At 40.1% G+C, this 11,563-nt stretch overlaps 1 protein-coding gene across 2 annotated transcripts in view; it reads left to right on the forward strand.

The window, feature by feature from the left end:
- Nucleotides 1–1,703: 1,703 nt before the first annotated feature.
- The window catches only part of LOC109473532 (RNA-binding protein Raly-like), a 19,700-nt gene continuing 9,840 nt past the window's right edge, over nt 1,704–11,563 (forward strand). The window contains exons 1-6 of one of the 2 annotated variants that reach the window (XM_019773413.1): nt 1,704–1,821; nt 2,705–2,754; nt 5,970–6,119; nt 6,469–6,628; nt 9,588–9,672; nt 9,908–9,955. In XM_019773413.1, the coding sequence (XP_019628972.1) occupies nt 2,731–2,754; nt 5,970–6,119; nt 6,469–6,628; nt 9,588–9,672; nt 9,908–9,955 (467 nt within the window). In that variant the 5' untranslated portion in view covers nt 1,704–1,821; nt 2,705–2,730. The remainder of the gene's footprint in view (nt 1,822–2,704; nt 2,755–5,969; nt 6,120–6,468; nt 6,629–9,587; nt 9,673–9,907; nt 9,956–11,563) is intronic. The other variant, XM_019773414.1, reaches the window with a different exon arrangement.

Below are 11,563 nucleotides of genomic sequence, written 5' to 3' on the forward strand. Positions count from 1 at the left end.
TCCCAGGGCGTTTAAAGATATATACTGTGCTTCAAGTTCGAAGTTCATTTTAATTACACACACACAATCATTGCATTCACATAAAGATCGGACTATCATGGTCGTGTCTAGTAACAAAGACAGTCCCACCGTCTTACCGTGCCTGTACCTAATTAAGCGCGCCTGGAAATTCCAGCAATAGTTGCGGTAAGCACCGCGAGTGTTACTACCGCCGGCCAGATAACCAGGATATCTGCTTAGAGTACATCTGCTACCAGACAACTGCCTAAACCTACGGCCTATTCCACAGGATTGTAAAAGTAGGGATGTTTCTAAAATATGCATTTACTTCAATATCAAAATAGCTACGGTAAAAATAAAAAGACGTGCATCATCCCGGACATAATGCAACACCACATGCGAAATTACACAGAAATGCGACGTACGGAAGAATGCGTTTTGGCTGCGAACATCTTCCAAAAAACTTGGCATCTCTTAACCATGGGCAAAAACATCTGGAACCACTTATAAAAACCACCCCGTATCTGCATGAACTTTTACCCCCCCCCACTGCTATTCCAAACAACGCGTTTTTCTGGACCATTCCAATTCGCCTCGTAATTGTAGGGGTGCGTCTGCGATATTACATTGACCGCGAAAGCAGCAACGGCAAAAATACACATTCGTGCATCAACACGGGCATGCCCGCAGACGGCGTATAAAATTGCGTGCCGATTACACAAAGAGAACCCAGTGTTTTGACTGCGAACACGAAAAATCAGCCGATCACAACACTCCGTCCGGAGGTCCTGACCTCCTTCACGGAGTAATAATGAAGACGTGCAGACGTAATTGGAATTTACGATAATTTTTGGCCTCAAATGTTACATGGGGAAACGCTTTACTTGTAACAGCCATCAGGGCAAGTGACGGGAACGGTGTTACTGTAGTCATGACCGCCCCCTTGCGACGAGAGGTGCTTGTGGAAGCCTTAGTTGAGGATGTTCATCACGTCCTTAGCTTTGAAATTGAGGCTTAGAGGACTTGTTTTTCATTACAAACGTTCCCAGGGAAAGGCATCAAAGAAAATTGATTTTGAGTCTGGAGAGAAAGAAAAAACAGGACAAAATCACTAAAATCAATGTTTTTAGGTGCCGAGGCTGTCACAGAGGATGAAAGAAGACCCTTTATTCGTGTCAGCCGATTGCTCACTCACTGACAAGATCATCGAGTATTCGAATGCAATTCAAAAGGATCTTATCTAGCTGAAGTTGGCAAAGCTCACACTTAGCGAACTGAAATTGTGAGACTTGCAAACCCCAATGGAGGATGCTTGAACGACCACTGAACTGAGAAAAACAAGAAATCTGATATTTCAGATTTTCACGGGAAGTATGGCCAGGTATGCAATCCTGGGCTTCCTGAATTTCTCCATGCTGACCTGTAATGCCTGCTGGTTCCCGGTCAGATTGTAACACCTTTTCTCACCTTTGACCTCCTGTCTGTCTACCTGGTATTAAATCTTCCCCACCCATGCGTTGTCAACCTACAGTACTGGAGAACAGTTTATTTTTTCAGAGAAACGAAAATGCATCAGTTGACTAATATTTTCACGTGCACTACCTCGACAGCTATGATAACGAGTGTAAGTTGAGAAGTCCATTTCTTTTATTACTTGTATTTTGTACCACTTTAAAGTTTTGAATTTGGCGCCAAAACTCCAGTTCCAGCCAGTGAGTGGTGCATCCGGGACTTTGGGCCTCGAACTCGGAGAAGGTCACAGCTGACCTGACGACTCGCACCGCAACACGCGGAATTCTTGCTGGGACGGCGGCGGGAAAGGTGAGTTTTTACCGCGTTCTGGCGTGTTGTGGGCCGCGTCTTCCCTCGGGTTTGGTCGATAGCCAGCTAGTATATACTACCGTAAACGTTCCCACCTCTTTGAATTCCAAGTGATGTTTTTATAGCACGAGGTTCTGTCCTTGTCGCGACGTGGGCCGTGTCACGCGTCGCGAGGGGTCTTTACACTAAGCCGAAGGAAAAGGGAGGGGGGCGACGTCGAAATAAGTTGTACTTTCTGTCTGTCTATTATACCTAACCATTTTGGCCAAAGTTTGGTACTTGACCAATGTGCTGTGGTAGCCAGACGTGCGAAATGTGTGTCGCTGGTATGTCGATATAGATAGAAGAGCTACACATCCAGGGTGTAGGCGCCAGGACATGGCATGGCAGGAGGACCCCGGGGCTACGAACGTGTTTGTCAGTCAGTGGAACATGTTGTGTGTTAGCTGGTCAGCACGTAACAGCGAGATCCTAACCTCTGGTCTCTTCTTGGCGTGTGACCCGGCAGTTTAAAAACCTTTAAAAGACATGTCCAACAACAAAGACCTAGACAGGGCGACTAGAACATGATACTCATTTTCATTGTCAACATTATGGAATTTTTACCAGTCACGTAGAGAGTAAAATTCTTTACGGCACTTACCTTGCTGACAGTGGCAGTAAGATATGTACTGATTGTGATTGTATCGAACTGTAAAAACACACCATACTGACACAAGCTGCTACAGTAATGTTTAATTATGGGATTCCTTGAATAATATATTTTGTTTCTAGAGCATTCTTGAATATCATTGTTATATAACTTATAATTTGTTGTTGTTTGATTGTTTTGAGTTTTCTATGAAAAAAGTTTTAATTTCATTTTGATTCCCATTTTATTCAGGACGACGACAAACTACCGAAAAAGTCATGGCAGCACGAAAGGTGTGTGAGGTAATCGTAATTTGGCAGGACCAAAATGACTGTCACTATTTTGTCTTAATCTTATCTACATCTTAATCTTCTTGAGAACAACAAGGTTGAGTCATTTTCTTAATAGATCTTTAGTAGTTACTATTGAGAGTGATAATTTTTCTACTTATGTTCAAGATTGTTTAAAATGAGCAGAGAAAACGATGTTTAAAGATATCTCGGAGTCCATATATTTGTTGCTACTTGTGTTCAGCATCTAAACATCAAATTCAATCCCAAATGAAAACTTTTTGTTGACGGTCAACTTTTAATGTGTACAGTGAATATTTTCAATATCTCCTTTTTTTTCTTTGTTGAATTTGGTTTTACATGTATTAGAATTCTAGAGTTAAAATCAAAATGTACGATATGTGATACATAGTATCAAATATCCTGTGTTTTATTTCACGATGTGATAAACTACTGAGAGATGCATGTATCATAGAGATGCATGTATCATCTGAATATCCTGAATCCTGAACTGATCTGTAGAGACCTACCATTAATTTGAAACAAGTCTAACACATATTTTCAGACCCTCTTAAATTTACTGTTACATTTTTACTTAGTAAAGTAAGCATTTCCAAGATCCCCCATGCAGGCCCTCTTAAGGCTTTGGTTTTCTATTGAGAGTTGCACTGATGGGTTGTCAGTTGGCAATGGATGTTGGTAGATGTACCAAAGCAATTTTTTACTTCACTGGGGGACTAAGAGGTACGTGCTATACATGTGTAATATTCCACACCGCTGGTCCAGAACATTGATGAAAAGGGTTGTCAAATCACTGTGGATATCCAGGATGCACTCCCCGAACAGTGGTACCTTTCAATAACTCTGTGGTTCACATTAAGGCTCCTGAGTCATCGATCAAGTTGATGGATGTGTCTTCTTCAGCATCTTACAGTGACAGGTGTTCCTTTTATCACATGATGAGGGGTAGATTCAGATATGAGATTTGTCATGGGATCATGCAGGTAGCCTAGCCTGTCTCGTCTGATAAACTACCATCATTTATCTACTGTTGAGCAAAGTCTATACCACCTGACAAATGACTCTGGATAAAGGTATCACAGAAGTAGCCAAGTCATGTTGCCAGCAGGGTTAAGTTGATGAAAGAACATGTTCCTGTATGGAACCCCCACTCGTTTCTTGGTACTGTACTTGGAACGTGACTAGTAAGTCAGATTGCTCTTTCCACAGATGTTCTTCTGGCACAAGTGAACTGTTGGGGTTCAGGAGTGAGGTATAACTACTAGTATGGAAATATAGTCAATTTGCACTAAAATGATTATGGAGTAGCTGTTTCCTAAGTTGAAGCACCTTTTTTTTATCACACCTTGAAGAAACTTGCAGAGGAATTGGTGTTCTTAACCCTTTCTGAGAATGTGATCCAGCTGCACAGTTGGCAGTTGTGGGTGAATGCAACATAGCCGCCCTAGAGGCCATAGTACATGTACTCATGTCTTCACATACCTGGTAATGTTTGTCAGAGCAATTGAAAAAGGAAGACAGCATTAGCAGGTCTCTACCTCAGGGCAGATCATGGGTAGTGGGCAGGAAAATGGCCACTTCCCAACTGTATTGGCAGTGAAATACTACTCTAGGAACCACTTCTACTGTCATTAGGAACCGTCTGAATTTATGGCTGAGCACTCAGGCAGGTAAGACTCATGATTCACGCAACATAACCACAAGAGAGATAGCTTAAGAAAGTTTTGATGGACTTCAGAGAAAGACTAATGTGCATGGCTCGCCCGTACAGTCATGGTGACACCCAAATGTCACTGTACATGGTCCAACTGACATAGACTGTAATGTATTACCAGATATATTTGTTACAAAACATTTGACAGCAAAATTTCTTTTGGTAAAGCCATTCTTTATAGTTGAAGTAAATATTTTAGCCTTGAACTGTGATTGAATAAAGTCCCAGTGTAAAATCAGATACACTTGAAAGTTATGGAATCTATTATTTTCTATCATAGTTGAAGCTTTTCATTTCCTCTGCTGTATCACAGAAATGATAGTGTTACCATTCAATCCCCCAGTACTGATTCAATCTATTTTTGGAGGCGTTGGTGCCTTTATTTCCTGCTGGTAGGCCACTACATGTAACGTTAATGCACAGATCAGAATCATACCATTAAAATTGTGCCAGTAAGAGAGACTCAGAGAGAGTAGAGAGCTCTATCAACTGTTTAAGTGCACTGGGTATGCATATGTCAAAGGCTGTAAACTGCCTGTCCTTGAATACAGGCTTCTGCCTGACCCTTAGGACTGCGAGCCAAAGAAACCCTTGTCTTCATCCCTGGATCCGGTATTAGTGAACTAAATTCGATTTGGTAAGTCTACTGGCAGCTGCTGGCATTAAGTGTGGTAGCAGCCTCATTTGTCTTATAAGTATAGTCCAGTGTTGTGGTTCCAGGGCTTTGGAAACAGAGGTTAGACTTGATGCATTTTTCTGATATTCAGGGCCGTGACTTGAACTGTTCGCTTGTGCTGGAGGGAGTCTGGATGATAGCGTCTTTACAGTTGAATAGATGAGTTACCATCTCCATCTGTGTCAGTCTTATGGTCAATAAATTATATGACTCGTATGAGAGACTTGTATTCCAAGTTGGCTGTCATTGAAGAGTGATTTTCAGAATATAATAATCTGATTTCCTGGTCAATTGGGAATACTATGATTTTAAAACTAAGAATTGACCATTCTGTTGGGTGTTCTGCCCTCCATTTAAATGTCTTTCTCTATGCCCAGTTACTGAGTGATGTTGTACATAACCAGATTCTGTAACCTGATATTGAACAAAAGCCTTCAAGACATGGCAAAAATCAATCCTACTGATTTACATTTTTTCCTGTACCTACTTCCTAAAGCTATGATTTTATTTTTCCGCATTGTACGTTATGATACAAAGGGCAACTGATGAAAAATGATGTATTTAGCTTGAAGCCATCCTTTGCAATCTCCCTGTATATGATATTGCCTTTAGAACAGAACCCATTATCTTGTTATTCTTCCATAATTTATTGCTTGGATTTCTAAAGTGAACATAGATTGAATGTATGTATGTACATAAGGAAAATTGAATGTTAGCTTTGCATGTATTGTCAAGTTCTGATACACGGACAAGTTTGTAGCACTATAAATATGGTACAAAATGTAATTCCCATGTTATGTATTGTTTTCGTAATAGGGTTTCGGAGTGGGGGGATTCGGATACCATCAGATGCCAGTGAACCAGCCTATGACAGAAGCAGAGATGAACATAAGCACCAACACCAGTAGTACCAACTTGAAGGACAAGCGCTCTCGCATCTTTATTGGTAATCTGAACACCTTCAGGGTAAGATTGAGCTTTTGCTATTATTGTATAATTTGGCTGGCTCTGCAAAATGTTGGTGTACAGTTTGTGCAGGTAAATTGGTACACATGATGTATTAACAGATTTGTATTTTACTATAATTGTACTGCCTTATTTTGCTTTTGTCTTGTTTTGGTTTAATGTTCCAACCTATACTGTCCCAGATTTCATGCACTATACTTAGTACAGTAACAGTCCAATTACTTGTACTCCAACCAACATCTTCACTCTAGTCTAGGGGTCTATTTCATCCATGTGAGTACGGTGCTACCAGATTTGCTCACTGAAGTACCCGTAGAGTGATGTACGTTAACACTGGCTTCCTCTCTAGGTGACCAAAGCTGATGTAGAGGAAATCTTCTCTTATTACGGCTACATCAAGGGCTGCTCCGTCCACAAGGGCTATGCCTTTGTCCAGTACACCAATGAGGCTGATGCAAGGGCAGCAGCAACCAGTGAAGATGGCCGTATGTTGGCTGGGCAGGTTCTAGGTGTGTAATCTACCATTTTCTCATGCTGTACATATGTACATCACTAAACTTAATAAAAGAAAAGTTCTGCACATCGCCGGTCGCAGGTGGGTATTTCAAGCCCTGGAAGAGGTATAGAAAAGTTCCAAAAAGTTATTTGGAATGCATGTAGTGTATTAGGCCTTCTTTGTATTTGATTTTCTTCCAGGCATACATTTTTCATTACATTCTATGAAAGCCATTAATGGACCTTAAAAAGCTGTCATCCAAAAGCTATCATGCAGCCAGCAGCCAGTCTTTTCCCCAGTAGTTAATAAGTACCTTACAACAGTCTAATTCATGAACAAGTGTCTCTCGTGTAATCCTCCCTAATGGACTGTGCATCATAGAAACCTGGGTCTGTGGACTGTCACTAAGCTGACTTGCCTCGGCCCACTGGGTATACTTTAAACTTATCCTTTTCCAAATAAGGGACATACAGCTATACATGTAGTAGTATGACACGCTGTAGAAATCAAAGTTAATTTTTCTGGTATTATCAAACTACATAGCACGTCTATGATTTTGAGGGGAAACAAGAAGCAGGAATTTTTTTTTCTTGGCAGACCTTGACTTAAAGATTAAGGCCATAAATTTAAAGAAAAGGAAACATTTTTCTTAATAGGGAGAAGGTCTTTTAGTTAATGTTAAAACTACGAGAGGCAGTGAACAAAGAAATAGCTTGATGTGGCCCCTGCTTCCCTTGTACATATCAGCTATTGTGTCAGTCCCAACATAAATACGTCTCCATCATTATTTTACGATAATGCCAGTGATTGTGACACTATCTAGACCTGCACACACTTTTGCTGCTGGTTAGATGAGATTTGGTCGTCCTCAAATTGTCCTTGGTGGGCGAACGTTGTACATTAGTGGTTTTGATTAAATACCACAGATGAGAAGATTACAGAAAGGGGAAGAGTCATAGCCCTCTGGGTATGTATAGTGTTAGTTATGACGCTGTATGTGAGCTTAAATATCTATTGTGGGTTTGAAGGGGTTAGACAATTGAATTATGTTTTGCATCAGATACATAACTGGGTAAAAAAAGTAATACATACACAGAGTACAGTAAGTGATGGTATTAGTAAATACCAATTCTGCCAACTTTCTATTAAACGCTACATCTCTCCATTACAGCTAAAGGCTTTTAAAGTGGCAGCCTAGCTGTTATGCTGCTTATGCAGCTCTTTTGATAATGCCTGACCTTTCACTGTCTGTAACACGTTAAAACGAGTTAGAGATAGCATTATTCTAAGCCCTGTGCATGCTCTTCATGCATCATTTAGGTAGATTCGAGGACAAAGCACCGCTGGCACACTGAGCCTGCTTTACTCAGAACTGAGTGTGCTCCCAGCAGCCTCTCATGGGACTACCTGCAAAATGGCACAGTTCATTTTCAGAGTTACATTTTAAGGGTATCCTTTCAAGTGGAGCTTTATTCAATCTTCCGACAGGATGCTCAGGTTGAAACAATTTTGCTATCATTTTCACACACTTGCAATTCACTGCTTGTCACCATGCTATAGCAAAGATAAGAGGCTAGAAAGCTGACCTTGCCTTCCCTAGGGAAAATTAACCTTTTGAAGTGGGAGTAAAGATGTATGAAACACCTGAGCAGTCTAGAGTCTGCACTTCCAGGAGATGTAATTACTCCTGAATTCTGAAACCCCAAGGTGTTACACATGGCTACAGGGATGCTATTTGCTCAGCATGGTACCTTTCTAGTGGGAAAGTTAAGCAAATTTAAAGTGTTCCTTTGCAAGCTGAAATCTACAGATATTTCTTTGCCAAATATCTATAATGCCCATGAAGAAAGTTCTCACTGCAAGGTTTCAGTTTCTAGTGTTATATGGGACTTATGTGCTGCACACGTTAGACATTGGTGGGATCTAGCATTCATTCCTTACATCTGTAACATGCTATGGACAGCTTTTCCCATTTGAATCCCCCATCACTGAAGTGTGAAGAAAACTGCCAGAAGTCAGTATTGTTCAACAAGTGCAATTTACCCAGCTGAATGATTGAGATTTCGAGAAGATTTGGCAGAAGACTATCTGGAGCAGCATCGTCCTTTCATTCGCTCTCCAGGATCTTGTCATCAGTGTTATCTAGACAGTGGGTTTGAAAGGACGTGAGCAGAAAGCAAAACTCAAAACTAACCATTATTCCCGGGAAGTATCAGCTGCCAGATTGAACTACAGGTCAAGGTAGAGCAGAGACCATCAATCTCAAATTTAAGTACACCCTTGACTCCACAGCTACCTTGTCTCCTGAGAAGAACTTGTACATGTACATACTTAAGTTAAGTAGAACGAAGAAGGAAAATGCTGTCTTCTGTCTGGATGTTAAGTGGATTTGCCGCAAGCAGCAGACATGGAAACTGTGTAAGAATTACTAAAAAGCCATTAGCCTTTACTATGGTAATTGGTATGCTGTTCAAGAGGACAAGCATGTAGGATGGTTTTGTGTGGACGCGAGGGACTCAATAAAGATCCTTCTTTGATTAGTTTCTCCAGGCAACTATTAATGTTTGAGCTTGTTCTGTGGCATATGGCACATACAACATGTATAAGTGTGCGACAGGCTATAAGACTGAATTATACCCTGGGGTGAAGTAATGGAGCTTATGCAAACTTCTGTAGTGCCTAGTCTTGATATGGCAAAAGAGTTGTAATAAAATCATATATCATGCTGAATTTCTGTAATCAGCAGTAAAAGACACAAAAGGATGTCAAGACAGTAATCAAAACAAAGAGATTGAAATAAACAGTAGGGCCAGTGTTTTAAAAAAGTGAACTTCACCAGTATCCAGTTCAATATAATCAGAAAAGCAATAGCTCTTTGACATTTGAAAATCAGTACATCTGTTCAATGTCATGTTTTGCTTGAGTATCATTATTGTACATCTTTGTGACCTTTCCTTGATATTGTTTTGTAGATGTGAACATTGCCTCGGAGCCAAAACCTAACCAGAAGCCACCTGGCCAAGGGCCCACAAAGAGAGGAGCTCCATCCACCAACTGGTAAGCTTCAATATGCATACTATGTAACATATCTATATCATGCATGTTTTTTTTTCATATTTTGCACTAGAGGTTACACAAATTTTATGACCTTGTTACTCGGGAATTGCCACCACGAAGTGTTGGATTTTTTGGCATAAAACTAGGACATTAAATCCTCCGTGCTTTTAATTATTAGCACCACATGGTGATAAGACTCACTGTTATATGACACATAGCTTCCTTTTACCAATAGGGGCAGTGGTGTTGGGATGGACTTCCAGAGTGATCCAAACTACACCGGGTGAGTTAGAAGTCCATTTGCATTTGCTTCCTTGACACTTTTTGTAGCAACCTGAAGGGGAAAGAAGTCATTAGGGAGCTCTTATATCCTTCCAAAGACCTTCATGCTTGATAAGAAAGCTTGGAGATTTTAAGTTCAACGATTCAAACTTTCTCAAAATATCATAAACATCGTGTTACAAGTAAAGAGCACAGGGAAATCATAATGCCTTCTTTCCTCCAACCTTTACCTCTGGTACCAAACATGGATTGCAGCTTGAAGAAGTTCCTAAGTGTCTGTCATTGAATTGTGCGCCTAATAACATTTCTGTGTAAAATGTTCAAAACAGAAAATAGAAATGAGATTTTAGTGCTTTTATTATGTGGTAGATTACAAGCAAACATGAAACACATTTCCAGTTCAGGTGAAACACTCAGTTCTATTTGATGTATTGATGGTAATTTTCTTAATTAAAAAAATTCCAGTAGTGGATATTGCCAGCATGTACTTGTAGGGATGGGAGTTGGAAATATGACATAGAAAGCTGTCTTTGAATGCTGGGTGATATTGCAAAACTTGTCATTGTGGCACCTATGGTACTGCTTGGGGCAGATCTGAGGAATATTGCATTTTCTGTTACATCAATATATCAAACAAAACGATATGTTTTCTCTTTGTTTGAGATGTGTTTGATGTTTTGCTTGTCATGTATCACATCATAAATGTATTGAAATTGCATTTCTATACCTGCATTTTGCAGTGGAACATAGCACCATAATGATAATATATTTCTTGAAAGGTTTTTTAAGGTTTGTCTATGCTACGTGGGACTTTTCCTTGCTATGTTGTACATCCCAGTGAATGCTTGAATAACTATTATGACATACAACTTAGGGCTTTGAATACATTTTTCTGCACATCTCCAAGTTAACCTGCACTATTAAACCCACATATGCAGGTGAAACTGTATGCTATTTCAAGCTCTGCAGCTCAATATTGTATTTGTAAGCTTAACCCATCTTTTTTGAGACATCCATCATTTTGATATTGAAAGGTTAACATTGATGTCCAGCTGCAAGGTATACAGGACCATATTAGCCAAAAGCACTGCCATTACTGACATTTGTGGAATAATCACACTGCACTGAAAGTTTGAAAAGAAATGCATGATTGTTTTAGGCCACACCAATTTAATTTGTTGGTTCTCGGATTTTTTCAGAAAAAATATGAAGCGACAGGGCGAAAAAAAATAAAAATAAAAACAGGTCTAGGCATCCCATTATAGGCTTAAATGCTACGGAATGAGCCATGAAGTCTACACAAAAGGCTGGGTTAAAATTCAAACATTGAATTTTGAACTTTTAATCAAACCACTGCAATGATAGATGGGAAAACTGTAACAACTAGGAAGAAAAGGACTTTCCTCAACTGTTGGGGGCAAAATATGAGCATTTTTCAGTTGATTCAGGACCAGAATCAAATTTAAATTTTTTTGCAAATCAGAAAGAAACGAAGAGGCGAATCCGAGAACCAACAAATTAAATTGGTGTGGCCTAAAGCTGTTTTTCTTCCTTCCTAGAAGCCTGACAATCCCCAAGGCCGGTGGTGTGACAGTGATGATGAGACCAG

The sequence above is a fragment of the Branchiostoma belcheri genome, unplaced genomic scaffold (assembly GCF_001625305.1).
Source record: "Branchiostoma belcheri isolate BF01 breed outbred unplaced genomic scaffold, Haploidv18h27 scaffold3, whole genome shotgun sequence".
NCBI classification, from domain to species: Eukaryota; Metazoa; Chordata; class Leptocardii; order Amphioxiformes; family Branchiostomatidae; genus Branchiostoma; species Branchiostoma belcheri.